This window comes from Homarus americanus, unplaced genomic scaffold (assembly GCF_018991925.1).
Source record: "Homarus americanus isolate GMGI-L3 unplaced genomic scaffold, GMGI_Hamer_2.0 scaffold45562, whole genome shotgun sequence".
In the NCBI taxonomy this organism is placed as follows: Eukaryota; Metazoa; Arthropoda; class Malacostraca; order Decapoda; family Nephropidae; genus Homarus; species Homarus americanus.
In genome coordinates, this window is record NW_024744839.1 from 2471751 (window position 1) to 2490563 (window position 18813).

An 18813-nucleotide genomic window follows, 5' to 3' on the forward strand; every position below is an offset into this window, starting at 1 on the left:
TAGCGGTAACTTGTAAACTGTTTACTTACTAGTTTACATTTAATTCAATAGGTATATTACTGCCTGAGGTTGGTGAAAAGGTGGTGGTAATTTTGATGGAGGGGATAAAAAAAACATACTTGTGTGTGTGGAACGGAGTGGTGACTCTAACACTTTTATTGCAGGTTATTTGCCTACAGTACATAGTCGACAATGAAACCTCGGCAGTTTATTTAAGCAGTTCAGGAAAGCGAGCAAAGTCGATATTTACTGCTGACCTCGACAACCATAGTCAAACGAGTACCATTATTTAAGCGCACCAAGCATATTATTCATGTATTTGCTGATGTAAGACAAACTTTAACATTAATGTAAGTAAATTACACCAACCAAATATTGGTTCGGTATTAAACTTTGATTATGAAGTGAAGGTTTGTTGACATTCTCCCCGCGTGGAAGGTGTAAGCGTTCTCTCAGCAACTCAAAGACGAATACCAGTCAAGTGGAAAAAATTACCCTGGACCTGAGATTCCAAAGTTCCGTATTATAGCGAGGGAGAGTCGGTGCGTGTTGGACCACAAGAATACCCTGTACCACAAAATCAAATTGAGGCACAGTACCTACCATACACCTGCAGGTAGCCCCTTACTCTACACTTACCAGACCAAATTTATCCCAAACTTGCCAACAGTGTATTGACGGTAATACACTGTTGGCAAGTGATCTCTGCAGTGCGATACCTGGGGAGCTATGTTCTGGAAATGAAAATAATTATTCTTATTTTAGTCAAATGAATAGATATGGTAATGGTTTTAATGATTTTGTAATATTAGAGTTAAATGGTCCCTTACTGTCTCTTGAGGTACTACAGTGAAGTACTGCTATGTATAGTGTGGCCAGTACTGTAGCAAGGTCTTGACGTGTTCACTTGTACAGTCCCTAGTCTTAACTAGTCTTACTCCAGGATGTTGGATCACCCTTACAGCCCGAGCGCAATATGTAGATTATATCAAACACCGTATCATAGGTGAATTCGGCGCGTCTGATCGGCTCCTGCGTGGCTCCGGGCTGCCAAACACCGCCAAAGTTCATATATTATACTGTACACACCCGGCCCTCGAACACAAGATATAGATCAACTGACAAAAAAAATCATTATCGTGGCCTTATTCCTTTGTTTATAGGTGGTGAAATGTCGCGTGACTCCCCCGACCCATCCCGGCAGCAGTTTGTGATGAGTGGGGAAGCGCTTGGATGTGGGGGTCAATATCCCCTTCCCTTTACCCTAGGCCTAGAGAGATAACGTCACCAGGGAAAGACTGTCTCGCGCACCAAAACACGAGAAGGTGCAAGAACACACAATACACACCCTCCTGTGTACTAGAACCGAACACCTGACTGGGGAAAACACACACACACACACCCTCATGTGTACTAGAACCGAACACCTGACTGTGGAAAGCACACACACACCCTCATGTGTACTAGAACCGAACACCTGACTGGGGAAAACACACACACACACACACACACACACACACACACACACACACACACACACACGCTTGGCTGCAAATACCACGGGTACGGAATTACTGCCGAGCTTGGGCTTGTTTTAAGGTCTCTGCCCTTGTGTGTGCGGCGAGACATCCCCCTCACACCGGGAGAAATTCTGAAGAAACCTTAAAAAATTAGTAAGACATGAAGCTTACACTGACACTACACTATATACAGGGTGTTCCATAAATACCTTTCATAAATCAGGCAGTGTATTCCTGAGATATAAATAAAGTAAATGACTAAACTGTTAATTCTCAATAGTTTCGGAGTTACGGCACATGACAGGTTTGGTAATAATGTGATGAAACCCATATGGTGTGTATATGAAACATCCAATACACTGTGCTAGTGACGTTTATTAACAATTATACAGTAATGACATATGATTTGTATTGGTATTAACATTTAGAAGACATTTTCAAGTTCTGCCCCTCTTGCTCAATGCAGGCCTCAGCCCGTGGCACTAGTGAGTGTCGCACAGGTTCAAAGACCCCAGGGGTGTTGAGAATGTTTGTCACACTGTCCTGTACACGGCGCCACAATTCCTCGCGGTTTACGAAACATAAACCTTGCTTGTATACCTCCATGGTTTCATCACATTCCTGTCAAACCTATCATGTGCCATAACTCCGAAAGTATTAAGAATTAACAGTTTAGTCATTTATCCTTATTTATGTCTCAGGAGTACACCGACTAATTTATGAAAGGTATTTACGGAACACCCTGTATAGACCCTCCGCTAATACGAGCTGTGGTGGTCAGGGAGGATAGCAGTCTTGTGTGCCCCTAGTGACGCTGTATCCTGCCGTTGACTACCGCGCTACTGTAATGTATCCTCTCCACGTATCATTACTCTATAACCCAGAGTCAGTTATGGCACTTACAATATTCCACGCGGTAATACATAAATGTGGGTTATTATACACACGTTGGGGGGTGTATTACCCTGCCCCCTGCTCTTTGTCCGGGATACTGACATACTCGAAGAATATAACCCTGGCAGATGTTCCTCTCTATACCTGACCAGCGAGCCCAAACATGGAACTTACCAGCCACGGGGCAGGGTGGGTGCGAGATATATAATTTGAGAAACTTGTTTAATTGCATCACTTTAAGGCAGGCATGGAAGTCCCCAGAAACTGACATTAACTTAGAGGAGGACCTCACAAACGGGTAATAATAATATGCTGCCACATAATTCATGGCTGGGTATTCTTGGCTTGGATCTAGGGGTTGTAAACAAGTGAGGAAGACACGGCTGTACATGTAGACGAGTGTGAGAGTGTGGTGCGCGGCTCCCTCCTGCACACACTCAACACCACCCTTCATTACCACCCTCCTTATCCAGGTATTACAATGTGTTAGGATGTGTGTGTGTTAGGGAAGGTGATATGATATACGTGTGTAAATATGGAGATTGTAGCGATAATAATGCATTATGATTGATGTCCTTAGTGTTGGGGTAGAGTGGTGGCTGTGGTGGGGGGGGGTTGATGCATGTAGGCTCAGCAGCATCTTTAGTGAAGGAGGTGTAGTGGTGGGCAGGGCCGGACACCCACCCCAGAGTACATTCCGTCAGAAGCCTCATCAGTGCATCCGCACACTGGCAGTTAAGTTCCTCAAGTTTTCTACTTTCATTTTAAGCCCGTAGTAGTGTTGACCTTTCATCCAGTACTTTTAATACAGTATTAACTCGTGACAGTCGCATGACCTCGACGTGTCGTGTTGTGACCTCAGCGACACCCAGTAAGTGGCCACTATATTATTTGGCAGGTGACGGTAGCTGTACAGTCCCGTTCAATATTCTTCGAACACTGCTGGAGACAGCTGGCAATTCAAGGCCGTTTGTTTACTATAGTACGTAGTAAAAATTATGAATAAATGTAAAAGTAATCTGATTGGTTACATAGTTCCCCGTTACTTAATTTAATGGTTGGGTTTTGTCGTTTCGTATTATATTATACTATGTACTTCAGTAAACAGACGGCCTTGAGTTGCCAGCTGTCTCCAGCAGTGTTCGAAGAATCTTGAACGAGACTACACGTCACTGAAGACGAATACTCTACACCAGGAGAAATTTTCACCTCCTTCAAGGATTAACATAGTGTTGTAAGTCAGGGATTAACTTTCAGAGGACGTGAAACGAAACAGAGCTCTTAATGTAAGTTGGTAGAATATCGCCATTAATCCGCAAAACTGAACCCAGGAAGCTTGTGATGCAGCTCTCCACTAGGTATATAGTGACGCGGCCAGAAGAAACATAACTTGACTGGTCGCTCCGGGTCACCAGGACAAGTTAAGCGAAAGTAATACAAACCCCAGTCGGTGTGATGACCTTGTGTAGGAATGAACGGGAGCATCTTTTCCCAATAAGGACACTTGGAGTCAGTCTCAGCGGATACCGAGCCAAGCGTAACGACCCCTCATTGTTGGGGGGAGAGAGAGCGAGCTGAGGAAATTTAGCCATCTCTCCACGGGTAAAGAGTTATCATAAATTATACACCGAAGGACTTTTGTGACTAGTTTGTTGACGCATTATATCTTCAGACTCTCGAGCATCGACCACCATGCAGATACAGCATCACCTTCGTCTCCCGTCGTGCACAAGGCTTGGCAGCTGTCAGTGTACATATATACAGAAATGACCAAGTGCCTTTGTGACCCAAGTGTATGTACGTGTGCACTTTTGTCACACACACACATGCACACGTACATACACTCCAGTTATATCACAGATACTATTTGTGATATCTGTCCGCCATTATATTATTCTGGTGCAGTAGAGTGATGATGATGTAACCAGTGAGGTGAGAAAACCAGCAGCTAAAGCGGAAGTCCTCTCAAGTCTCGACCCACCTACCCTCCTTCCTCCTTTCCCTCCCTCCTCCTTTCCCTCCTTCCTCCTTTCCCTCCTTCCTCCTTTCCCTCCCTCCTCCTTTCCCTCCCTCCTTTCCCACCCTCCTCCTTTCCCACTCCTCCTCCCTCCCTCCTCCTTTTCCCTCCCTCCTCCTTTCCCTCCTCCTTTCCCACCCTCCTTCCCACCCTCCTTTCCTCCTCCTCCTTCCCCCACCCTCACTCTCTCTCTCCTTGGACATTGTCTGCCATGGATAACACCCCTGCCGCCACATGTCAACGCCTGAGTGCCTACATTACCGTGTTCTTCTCTTGGTGTTTTATGTTAACAGTGGAGACTATTTCTGGTGACTCGCGCGGCTTCCGGTATAGATTGGATTTCCTTTTTTTAATTTATTGTAGAATGACACGAGATACTGCAGCTTTTGTTTTTCCTGTGTGTGTGTGTGTGTGACCTAGTGGCCCAGCTACTAGTGTGCGGAGAATCCAATCAATACTCACCCCCGCCCCGACCATGACGTCACACTCAGCTGTTATAAGTGATACAAACACACACACACACACACACACACACACACACACACACAAATGCATACACACACACACACACACACACACACACAAATGCATGCATACACACACACCTCACACACACACAAATGCATACACATACACACACACAAATGCATACACACACACACACACAAATGCATACACACACACACAAATGCATGCACACACACACAAATGCACACACACACACACACACACACACACAAATGCACACGCACACACACACACACACACACACACACAAATGCATACACACACACACATACACACAAATGCATACACACACACAAATGCATACACACACACACACACACACACAAATGCATACACACACAAATGCACACACACAAATGCACACACACACAAATGCACACACACACACACACACTCTCTCTCTCTCTCTCTCTCTCTCTCTCTCTCTCTCTCTCATCACGAGTCGATCACAGCTCGTTTCATGTTTCGTCTCGTGAAGAGTAGAGGCCATTATAATTAGCTGCCCCCTCCTCCCCTCTAGAGTAGGAGCGAGGCTGTGTGTGATCGATTAGTGTGTCTGTCTCTGTATACACGTACGCAGAGAAAGCGACAGACAGACAAAGATTTAGAGAGACTGCTTCGTGAGGACCATTAATTCGCCCTGCTCTTTTTCAGTGACCCCAGGCCAGATTTAAGAACTTGGGTCACGGACTAGGTCATAGGTCTGAGGTGGGTGGGGGTGTGTGTGCGCGTTTCATTGATGGTGCCTAGATCTAACCTAACCTAACCTCGCATATTAGGTCTTGGAGCACCATTTCTACACTAGACAACAGACTGTTTCTGAGAATTAAGAAAAACGTGTTGTATGTTCCCCTGTATATCGTTAGTGGAGTGTTTATCTGAGGCCTCAAGAACAGTTTCAATAAATAAGGTTTGGTCTTCGCTATGAATGTCAGAGGTTTGGCATATCATTCTTGGTGAGTCAGAGCTTTGGCAGACTACGTTCTTTCTCACGTCACACACAGGTAAGATAGCTTCAGGAAGTACACACACACACACTATCTTTACAAATTTTTGTTGAGATAATGACACAAAGGACGAAGGATTTTGACAACCCTGCCTAGACAACAGGAGTCGCAGTGTTCATTCTGGAATTCATCGACCTCCCTCCCTCAAGTAAAGATCATGATGTTAGTTGTATAAAAGATGGGGGTTAGACTCTCGAGGCATTCATCATTAGTGGTTGGTTTAAAGGAGAACACACTAGACTGGCTGTTGGAGTGGGTGGGTGGGAGATTGGCGGGTGTAGTGAGGGTGTTTCTGTGCCTTGGGGGGAGGGGGGGCAGGTAAGGTGTACCTTTCAAAAAATATAACCGGGATTAAAAACATTGATCCACTCCTCACCATGGTAGGTATGTTAACACTGTCATCATTACACTGTTCTCACTTAACAGTAACTATATACATTTATTCCTGTTAGCAAATTGTGTGCATATGTTTTTTAGATTAAATAAATATTTAATAGTGAAATAACTCGGATTCTCTCCAAACATGAAAGTCTTGAAACAGAAATTGGTTGTTCTTCTTCAGTAACCAGAACCTGGTGAAATATGTTGAGGGTAGTTGGAGGAGGAAGGGGGTGGTGTGGGGTCCTCACACAGCAAGGGAGGGACACTGTATAACACTGTCAGGCTTCTCACACTCATGGCCGTTTCCTCTTACGTGATATCTTCCATGGTGTGTGTTTGGGCGTGTGAAATATTTTCAGAATCGCACCAAAAGCGCTTGTGTTTTATGTAAAAAAAATGGGGAATAGGAAATTCTAGGGAATAGGAAGGTAACAAAATAAATAATATTTTAGTTTAAATGTTGTAAAGGTCCGATTTTCCCTCAAATGTTTAAATAACTTTTTTTTACCCAGTTTTGAACGTCTATTTGGCTGATAAAGAGGTGAAATAATAAAGAAATAAACTAAAAATGTCGCGCACAACCCTGGAGGCGGTGGATTGTCTGCCGCCAGCCAGCCGGAAGTGTGTAGGTCGTTCTTGTGGGAGGTGCACGACCCACTGGCTACGACCATGAGTGGGGCATCGATCCTGGTGCACGAGTTACTAGAGCGCCTCACTCTCAACCTGGCCCATACGCGTCACCATACACACACGAGCATACATACACAACCATGCACACATACACACAACGAGCATACATACACAACCATGCACACATACACACAACGAGCATACATACACAACCATGCACACACACACACACACACACACAACGAGCATACATACACAACCATGCACACACAACCATGCACACACACACACAACGAGCATACATACACAACCACACACACACACACACGCACACAACGAGCATACATACACAACCATGCACACACACACACACACACACACACACAACCATCATACATACACAACCATACACACACCACCACCATGCAGACTTGTACGTGTGATGGGTCGTGTACAGTTGAGCAAGTGGATGCTATAGTCACTCTCCCTCACTCACTCGCTCACTCACGATGCAGTGAGGCAAAGAGCCCAGGTGACTGCTCATTATTTTTAGAGAAAGCTCCAAAAATCGCTTGCTCACCATTATTCTTACCGAGGGTCGAGATGGGTGTCACCTTGGCGTGTGGCACTTGACCGGGTGCCAGACGTGATCATAGACTCAACCATCTCATTGTCAACAGTAACATGACTGGGGCAACTTCCCACCCACTCGTTATTTAAATGTTCAGTTTACCTGTCTCACTCACCTGTCACTCCTTAATGGCTCTCTGTGAACCACCTTCATTATTTGTCTGCGACTGTTTGTCAGTGACTTTCCTTAATTCTGACTTGGCTGATGTCAGCGTCTTGGTTTGTCTGATGTTGCTTATGTCAGACTGCTTATGCCAGCTACTTACTTTGCGAGACTTTGCTTATGTATGTTAAGAGGTTCACTATATTACCAGTGAAATGTGATGACTAGTGTCCATAGGTTTATCCCAGTTTGATACATTAAGTGTTGTGCTGTACCAGAAGTTTTACCCATGAACAATGTATTGTTTTCTTGTGGGGCCTTAGCAGTATCATCAATATTTTGTGCCAATACTTAAGTTATGATGATAAAACTTAAATAAAATATGAAAACGTCTCCCCCCAAACTAAGTACAGTACATCACAAAACAGTTTGAAAGTTGAGTGCCATTTTTTTTATAAATAAATTATGTACAGTACAGTATATATTTATTGATTTTATTCAGTTTCATAGATGTGTTCTTGAATTTATGACCTACTAAGGTAAAATGTACTGATATACCTGATCTGCTTTTATAGGTAGGATTGATTTGTATTACCATGTATTCGGATATACAGTATTTATGTATACATACGTTTTCCTGCTATACTTGATACAGCAAGGCCGGAAACAAATGCAAATGTTCCGGTTTTCTCGTACTTCACGAAGTCCAGCATCACCCCATTAACATATTCATCTATGTACTTAAGTATCATTTAGGATGCTTTAACTGGTACATGTGTAGGACTGATAACCTTTGACAAATGGTGTGATATAGTTTTGTTGTTGCAGGTTGGAGTGTGATGGCCGGGCCGGGGTCAAGTGAGAGCGTGTTGGCCGTGGTGCTGCTACTGGCGCGCGTCGCGGGCAACTTCTTCCTCCACACCTTCACGCTGCTCACTATCACTACGTCTGCCTCCTCCTCCAGAAGGGGCGACAACACTGGCCAAACCACCGATCTTCTCAACCCATCGACTGTGATACCCAACATTCCCAACCCTACCGCCACTTGCCTCTCTTCCCCTACCCTCCGAGAACCACGTGTCAACCATAATAAAAGATATGATTGTATCAGTAGATCTTCTAAAAAGTTTTTAATACAAACTTACAACTTAATAAATAATTGTAAATTGAAGGGATCTCTGATAGTGAACTAATAATAAACAGGTGTAAAAGGTTGCCGCAGCACTACTAGAGCTTAGCGTTGTTCATTTGTTGTAAAGAATATATGTGAGCATGTCATCGGGAGCAGTGATGTGTGGGTGGAAGGTGGTGGGCGGGCAAACAATGGGCGGTGGTGGGGACTGTGAGGGTGGAGCAGGAGACCAGGATGGAGAACCATCATCTTCCCCCCACGATGACCTGCCACCACTTTCTCACCACCCTGTCGCCGCCGCCGCCACGCGTGACCACGTAGTACAAGATAAGGGTGAGGAGACGGACCCCTTACTCTCCAACTCTGTGAGTGATGCCCCCTGTGAGACCTTTAGTCAAGATAATTTAACACCTAATGGTCAAACTAAAAGTGATTGTCATATAAGGATATTCTCCCCGAGTGAGTGTAGTGGTGAGCGTGCGTCGGAATGTGGTAGGCGGACATGTGGGGATGACCACACACATACGGTCAACACTTGTAATCAAGGCAGTGTTTCATCTCGAGAAAACAACATCTGTAATGCTGACTTGAACAGTCCTGATGACCAAGTTGACATGAGTGTTGAGCAAAAGAGTTTTGTGGATATTAGCACACAGACGGGGCTGCTAGGTGATGGATGTACTCGTGTAAACGTTGGCGGTGACCACAAGAGTTACGAAGTGGAAAATGGTTCAGGAAGTGGTTGTGAATGCCACATCCATAAAAAATTTTGCCCTCACGGACAAAGCGAGGGAAAGAGTGATATTCGAAATGTGAACGACAATATGTGTAATAACAGAGAAGCACAAATGGAGCAAGACGCTAACAGACTGAACGTAGATAGAACTGTTACATCTAAATTATTGTTAGCAGATAAAAAGCAGAAGTCTTGTAACTCTGACTACTCTTCACTGTCTTCCTGTGACTCTAGTAGAGGAAGTGACTCCAGCACAAGGAGTGACTCTGGTAACAGTCCAGGCAGCAGTAGCAGCAGCAGCAGCAGCACTAATGACCGTGTCAATAAAAATACGGGAACCAGCAACAAGAAGGTGTCAATGTGTGGCGACCTCAGTCCTATTGCGTCATGTGGTGGGGAGTCCACTACCAACACTGGCCTCACTGTTAATGTGAGCTTGACCCCCGACTCTACCATCAAGGATATAGGAGGACGTAGCCCTTGTACACCAACTAGTGGCTGCCTCAAGGACGGGACACGGGCCCCAACTGGTGCTCATGTTCAGTTCGACACTCCTTATGACGACGAGGACACCAGTGTCCTGCGTGACACTCTAGTGACTCAAGATGGTCAGGTAACAATACACAAGCCCCATGGTGGCAGCACCACTCCAACTCAAGGAGATCAGACAACACGTTTATGGTCAAAATTTATTCCGGAGTCGTCTCCATCCGAAGTTACATCTAACATGTCGGCCTCCAAAAAACTACGTCGAAGACAGATATCAGGCTCCAGTAGCATCAGTCTCGGTTCAAGTTCCAGTGACTCCAGCAACTCCCATGGGACTGAACTTGAGCGTCGGGCTCCTGATGGAGGCTGGGGGTGGGTGATAGTGGCAGCGTCCTTTATGGTTCACTGCATTGCTGATGGCGTCACCATGTCTTTCGGCGTGCTCTTTGTTGAACTCCTCAGCTACTTCCAAGAAGGCAAGTCTTTGACATCTTGGGTTGGCAGCTTATTCATGGCAATACCATTGTTAGCTGGACCTCTTGCCTCTCTCCTAACTGACCGCTATGGTTGTCAGACTGTAACAATCTGTGGTGCTGTAGTTGCCTCCTTTGGATTCTTTGTCAGTGCCTTTGTAAATACTATTCCACTGCTGTTACTGACTGTGGGTGTTATCACTGGTCTTGGCCTGGCAGTGTGTTATGTTGCTGCTATAGTCATAGTTGCATTCTATTTTGAGAAGAAGCGGTCATTAGCTACGGGGATTGCTGTGGCTGGCAGTGGCATTGGTACATTCTTATTTGCACCCTTAATCCAATATTTAGTTGACTACTGGGGTTGGCGACTGTGTTTCATAATACTGGCAGGTTTATTTTTGAATATGGTGGTGTGTGGTGCCCTGATGCGTGACTTAGAGTGGACTCCAAGAGACTCCTCCAGCCTTCGAGATGCTAACACAACAACAGTCAGCAGTCACCGTGGCTCCACCTCTCAGTCATCAGAGACGGTGGGTGGTCGTGGTGGTAGTGTAGCCACGGGGCTGCCATCACTGGAAGAGCTGAGACGGTTAGTGCAGTCTGGAGATGTAGCGGCATTGCTGTCTCCGGACGACACCCCCAGCGGGACTCTGCGTGGGTCAGCATCGCTGGTGCTTCTGCCTACCTTCCTTAGCCGCTCCCAGGCTCTCCCCCCTGATGTCATTCCCTGTCTGTCATCACGTACCAATGCGTATGAAGTGGTCTCGCAGATGTATCCCCACCTGCTGTCTCACTCACTCTCTGGACACGTAAACCAAGTTGACCAAATTCACACTCCATTAGATAAGAAGCAACATTCAAAATCTCAAATGGAGAAAATGTTGACTTATGCATCGACACCATTCTCCAGTATTGGATCATCAGCAGGTCTGAGCCCAGACAAGCCCGACCCAATAATTGCTCAACACCTAACCAAAGGTGGGCAGCCTTGCTCTGACACAGACTCCACCACGCCAGGGTCCGTGGGAGGAGATACTTCTCTACAGAATGGAAACCGGAAAAGAGTAAGTATTGTATAGCTATGTTTTAATTGATATTTCTTGATACAGAGTGAGAGAGAGAGAGAGTACAGTAAATAAAACATGTATTTCATAATGATGAGGGAAAAAAAAAAAAGGAAAACTATTAAAAGAAAGAATGTTTGGTTATTGTCAACAAGCTGTAAAATGGACATTTACATCTCGGGGCCTCTTGAGAAATCATTACATAACTATATTGGTGTTGACTGAGTTGGCCAAGATTTGAGAGTAGTTGTTGGTCGAACCACAGTAAAAAAAAAAAATAGGGAGGCGGGTAATCTTTGATTACCTCTGGGAATTGCAGCTCTGCTTTGCCAGCTAAGAGCATCCTTGAAAATCCATTATAATGCCCAATTTCCACTCTGTAAAAGTAGGCTGGCAATGATACCTTGGATAATGCCTCCCTATTTTTTTATAGTACTGTACAGTATAAAAATGACTTTGGTATGTGGTAATTCATGAGAGAACAAGACCGTACAGAACCAAATCTCCTACATTTGAGAAAATTTTTAAATCTGAACATAAATAGTAATCCAGTGTGTGTTTCCTCACAGCTGGACATAAAGCTTGGGTTTTCTACTGAGGATGATGATGGTGATGATGCAGATAATGAGGAAGAAAATGATGATCCCAAGGAGATGACTGCTATGCTGGCGTCAGTCCGTGTTCGAGGCGGACGACAGCCCGGAATACGGAGGATATCCACAGGTTGCATGGGTGCCAGCTCACCTCCACCCCCTGCTGCCCCACTGCGTAACATGAGAGTTAACAGGTATTTCCTCCACCCATTTGTAATCTTTGTCCTACAACAACACATCTTGTTAAGAAAACCTGGAATATTCATAGTACAATACAGTACTGTACTATCACATACAACAGCTACATTTTTTGTGTACTGTACAGTAACTTCTTTTCTGTAAAGTAAAAGCTTCTTTGTCTCGTAATTCAATCAGGAAGTTCCCACGTTCAGATAGATGTACAATAATAATTTATAAGTTATGGGAGTCTGAGACTTGGCTACTACTCAGACCTATCCTGGAACTTAGCAGTGGTTGTATTTTGCAGTGGTTGTGCTTTAAAATCATAGCTCAGAAAGACTGAGGTCCCCCAAAAATAAAGTTCCTGAATTGGAAAGTTGTAGTTTGTCCCATTTTTACTAAGTACAAAAGATATGTCAAAGTGCCTTCATCATGTCTCAAGGTTGGCTACTATAGCCCTCCACTACAAATGTATTTGGCTTGCCTCCCAATCAATCCTGATTTTGCATCTCCTTGGACTAGGAATTTTATTTTATTCATCCTCCCAGTCTTTGCCTTCCCCTGGCCCTTCTACCAACAGTTTGACCCATTAATATTTCTATTTATCTTTCCTTATGTTTTATGGTGATATTCACCGTACGTAATAGAAATTTAGCTCAGAGAACAGCCAAGTACAGGTAGTATAGTTGTAGTTAGTTGTACTGTACTCAGGGTTAATATATTGATGCTTACTGTAACTATCACTTGCAGACAGTCAATGACTTATCGAGGTGCAATGCTCAACATCCACCGCTATCGACTGAGAGCTTCGTCCTGCCCTGACATATATCGAAACTCCATTATCACTCTAGCAAAATCACAGGATGAGGTAAGCTGCCATTTTCTGTTTTGAAAATCATGATATATTCTATTGCAAACTGGATAGATAGTGATATATATTGGAGAAATTCAGATACAGTAAATCTTCTGTGGTACCTCTATTTAGGACATTTTTATTGTTCATTGGTAACATAAGCAGCATGCAGATGTTAAAAAAATTCCCAGATAACCCAATCAGGTACAGGATCACCTAAAAATTGCTTAGCTACATATCGGTATGCATTAATGAAAGCCTCGAAGAAAAGTTAAGTTTATTTTTCATGAACATACTGTATATACGTACATTACTTCTATTTCATTTGTAACCGTGACTATCTTGGTAACTTAGTGTGTGTGTTTTGGAAAAAAATTCAGCAAGAAGTTTTATTTATTTTTTATTCTCTTTTCTGACATATCATTTATAGCATTAGCTATTACTACACTATAACTGAAGGATGAATATCCAAGCAGCAGCAGCAGCAGCAGTGTGTGTGAATGACCAGAGAGAATGAAATGAAATGCTAAGTTTTGTAAAGTAATCGGTGAAAGCCTGATAGATGTCTGGGGTCTTATTGGGGAAGGGATATCATGTTTCATTAGTAAGAGTGAATTTGGAAAGGTTTGTGTTTGCTCTTCATTTTGGCCACAATACATTATACGTACGGTATACAGTAATTATAGTGAGGAAAAGGTCTTGAAAGAGTGGGGGGGAGGGGAGCAATAGTGGGATCTTTGACCTGGCCAGGAAATTTGACATTCTTTAAAACTTTAGAATATGTATTCTTTATGTTGACCAGGAACCAGAAAAGTCATTATCTGAATCCACCAAATTTAAATATACACTGTACATACCTGTATTTGTAATAGAAATATTTATGAAATAATTTCTCCCCATTCATTTTATTTTACTATTAGTGATACATTGATGATCTTAACTCTGTTAAGAAAATACACACACACACACACACACACACACAGGACCTTCAATGTAATATACCTCATTATGAATCCATTCAACAGAGAGCCTGGACATACCTGGATGACATGGGAGAAATGATGACATCGTGTATTGACATGAGTTACTGCTTGGATGCTGCCTATCTAATATTTGCAATGTCAAACTTTGTTTTGTATGTTTTTTATGACACAGTCTACATGTATTTGACTGACTATGCCCAAGGTGTTGGCGTATCAGCAGATGATAGTGCAAATCTCATATCTGTAATTGGAATACTGAACTGCTTGGGTATGGTAAGCGTTCTGAAGATTGTCTCTGGCTCATGCTATTAAACTTTTCTTTACAACAACAAAATTTGTATGAAATATTTATGCAAGTTATGAAATTAATGTACAGTATTATTTTCATCATACTCTTGTGAATAAAACTCTGTAAAGTAATTAAACTCTTTGGTAATATATTACAGTTTCAGGGAATTTTCTCATTTCAGGTGTTGATGGGATATGTTGGTGATCAGGCATGGTCATCACCAATGCTAATATACAACATCTCTATGGTAATCTGTGGACTTAGTGTCCTCTCCATGCCATTCATAACTAATTACTGGCTATTAGCAGTGGCTTCAGCTGTATTTGGATTATTCATATCGGCTAATTATGCCCTAACATCAGTCATCCTGGTTGAACTGGTTAGCTTAGAAGCCTTTAGCAAGACCTATGGGCTGTTACTTCTTATCCAGGGTGTAGCAAACCTTATTGGACCTCCACTAGTAGGTAAGTATTAGAACATTTTATTTATTTTTAAAGGAGGGGAGCATATTGACAATTGGAAATGTTTCTTTATGCAGGTCACTATACTGCTTTCAGTTCTTACTTCCTCTCGGTTTGAATTTTTTTTTTTCGTTTCCATTCATGTTTAATACAAGTATCCCTCGCTTATAAACAATTGAGATACGTAAATTTGCCTATACGATTTCTATATTCTTACACTATACGAAACTTATTGTCACTTACACAAATATGGTCACTTAAGGTAATGTACCAAATTTATAACTTATTAATGTGTTAGGCTCTAAATTACGGTACAGTAAGTCCTCGCTTAACTTCGTGATTACGTTCCTGGAAACGCAACGTTATAAGAAACGACATTAAGCAAATCAATTTCCCCCATAAGAAATAGATAAAATACGGGAGTTACGTTCCTGAGCCTCCCTTTGCCACATGAAATACATTACTGTATCTTGCTTTAATATTCTCACGGTTAGGGTAGCAAGAGATACTGATAAGTTAAGTGAACAATCATGCTGGATGTAAAGGGAGGTAATATTTGCAGATACTTCTCTAGGGGACGATAAGAAAGAAAAGTTACAATGTTATTGAATGGGTTTTGAGGTTTGTGTACTGTACTAAGAAAATTATATACAGTAAAATGAAGTGAAAATAAGTCGAGATGGAGGATAGGGTGAAATCAGTGTCATAAATGGAACAAGGAGTTATGAATTAATCCCAAGTAGTTGAAAGAAAGGAGGCCACAGGTAAATTGAAATGTGTGGAGAGAGAGAATTGCATCAAAAGATGCAGAGGTGGGGAATAATTGAGCTAATACTCTTAGATGGGAGTGAAGCAAGGATACCGGAAGCAAGCAGGAGTGAGTTAGAAGCAACAAAAATGATACGCTTGAAAGCAATGTGTCAGGCAAGTAAGATGCACAGAATAAGAAATAAGGAGATGTAGAAGAAATATCAGGCAGAGAGCAAATTAGGGACTGCCCTGGTGATATTGATAGAAAACAAAAGTTGCAATGGAAGAACAGAGGGAATATTCATGTAATGGCAGCAAGTAAGGAAGATGAAAAATGTGGTTTCTCAAATGAGCTTAAATATTAAGGACAACAGATATGAACACTAATCAATATACAATACTGTATTTTAGTGTCCCCCTCTGTAACTAATTGTTTTTATTTACAGGATATATTGCTGATGCAACTGGCAACTACACAGTACCATTTGTGATCTCAGGGTTCTTCATTATTGGGTGTGGACTGATACTCAATGCCATACCCTTGATACAACGTTATCACAATCAGTACCCATCGTCTACCTCCTCTCCAGATGACAGTCCAAAGAACGGATCCCCAACATCGACACCGATCCACACTTTCAAGAAGTCTGGACCATCTCAAGTATAATAATCTCGGAAATTTGTAAAGCTGTATCAAATATTTCTACTGGTAATCATCATTGAATGATGTAATCTTATGCAGAAAATAGCTTTTCCAAAAAATTTAATTATACAGTATCTCTGTATAGAGTTTTTGATTTTCAATAGTTACTCAAAGATCATCATGAACCCCTCAAGTTCAAAAAGTTGTTAATACTATATTGGTGGAGTTTCTATACACTACAGACAAGGTCTTTTTAAAAGAGATCTCAACAGGAGTTTGCAACGACTGACCATTTCAAGACTATGCATCTTCATTGTTTTATATGATACTTAAAGATACCATATTATTTGGTTGTATGCTCAAACTCACTAACAAACATTTAGGAAAACTTTTGGGGTACATTATTGTATTTAGTAGTAATAGAAGATGGTTCACATGCTCATGCCTATTCTGAAAATAAGAATTATGACAAATAGCTACCAGTAGAAGCATGTCTTTAGCTGATATTTAGAATAGTAATTTACCTCTTGAATTCAATGGATGATTATCTGTTATCAATCCATTATATACACATCATAGATGTTTCTTTAGGATTCATCTTTTTGTAAAGATCACTTAAAAAGAAAATTAACGTTAGCAGTTAATTTTCATCCAATATTCCGGTGATAAATAGCCCATCTACACACTGATTATTATAGTACCGCTTGCCTACTATGAAAAAAATTGAGTGCTCAATAAGTATGATAAATATCCATTTGCTTTAGTAAATTTTGAAGAATTCTAGTTGGTCATGACTAACAAATCTGTACTCCTAATGCATTCCTTTTGATCTCATCTCTGTAAATGATACTGACATTGGATCACTGACTAACCAGCTGGCTGTCAAGTATTACCAAACTCTCCCATCTGTTTCCTAAACATTTTATACCTTTGTTTTCTTCCTGAAAACTAAAAAATGTCACATTAATTATCATGTGTTCTGCAGCTGTCTGAAAGAAACCAAAGATGACTTGTATTTTGGGGGAATTGTTTCTAAGAATGCAAATACTGTACTGTTTTCTCATTTCATATTCACTTGAAAAGTTATAATACTGTAAATTCAGATTACTCTACTTTGTTAGAAAAAATCAAATACAACAGAGTACAAATGAGTAAAAAAATAAATATTAGAAATTTTAATGTTCAGAATATATATACTTCTAGGTTCCCACAGCATTCCATGGTAACATATTTCTGAACATTATCTCAAGCATACTGTATATGCAAAATATAAATAAAAATAATTTAAGACATTGTCTACAAAAATTTGCCTTGAAAGAATGCGCACCTGCTAATAACCTATTCATCAGTCAGATGATTTTTTTTATATAAGGATAGTCATCTGGTTAAACCTTAAAAAAATAATTAATATTTCTGCCAAATAGAGTAACGTTGTATTTACTGCTGTAGTTGGGTAACAAATAGTAGATTTATATTGTAAAATTTACACTTTTTATTTAAGATGCTATTTACCATAATAAACTAATGAAACAATAATAACTAAATTAGGTAAGGCTAGACTGTACAAAGTTAGGTTCCATTGTATAATGATTATCTACATTATATCTATATACAGATTACTGTAATTTAAATGTAAAAATTACTATTTCACAATTATCCACCCTCCACACACCACACACACCACACCACACTCACACTACACCACACCATACACTCACACTACACCACACCACACACTCACACTACACCACACCACACCATACACTCACACCATACTCACACCACACCATACACTCACACTACACCATACACTCACACTACACCATACACTCACACTACAACACAAACATTCACACCACACACACCATCACATACACACAACACTCGCACCATCACACACACACACACACCATCACACACACACACCATCACACACACACACACACACACAGAAAATAGCCAAATACAGATAATTACAATAGAACTGTATTTTTTTTCTAATTTCAAACAGAGATGGTAATGTTGCTAGTCATAATACAAATTAAATACCAATACGCTGTACAGTATAAATAGCATCAATTCTAATCTAAATGCCCTAACCTAATGTAACTTTACCTTGGTAAATTTAGTTAAAGTTTGTTGAATATATATATCTTAATCGAGAAAAATTTTATTCCTTCGAATGATATTACTCTCGGCTGAATAAAATAGCTAAATGCAACACTACTTAACGGTTAAAGGAAGCCAAACAAATTATACCGGCCAATTTATATTAAGTTAATCAATAAAAAAGAAAAGTTACCCATTTGGCAAAAGGTTAGTCAAAAGTAACTTGAGACTTTATTGGAGCCTCACATGCAAACACACACAGCAGAACCTCTCTAGTTCACATATCTTTGGAATTGACAGTGAGGCAAACTTGAAAATTTTATAAAGTTAGCAATAGATATGCAATTG

At 41.4% G+C, this 18813-nt stretch overlaps 1 protein-coding gene across 6 annotated transcripts in view; it reads left to right on the forward strand.

Annotated features, from left to right (window-relative positions):
• The window catches only part of LOC121878082, a 75848-nt gene extending 57807 nt beyond the window's left edge, over positions 1-18041 (forward strand). For 5 of the 6 annotated variants that reach the window (XM_042384074.1, XM_042384070.1, XM_042384073.1 and 2 more), the window contains 6 exons: positions 8539-11604; positions 12174-12391; positions 13128-13245; positions 14256-14486; positions 14684-14966; positions 16160-18041. In XM_042384074.1, the coding sequence (XP_042240008.1) occupies positions 8983-11604; positions 12174-12391; positions 13128-13245; positions 14256-14486; positions 14684-14966; positions 16160-16380 (3693 nt within the window). In that variant the 5' untranslated portion in view covers positions 8539-8982 and the 3' untranslated portion in view covers positions 16381-18041. The remainder of the gene's footprint in view (positions 1-8538; positions 11605-12173; positions 12392-13127; positions 13246-14255; positions 14487-14683; positions 14967-16159) is intronic. The other variant, XM_042384075.1, reaches the window with a different exon arrangement.
• Positions 18042-18813: the final 772 nt, after the last annotated feature.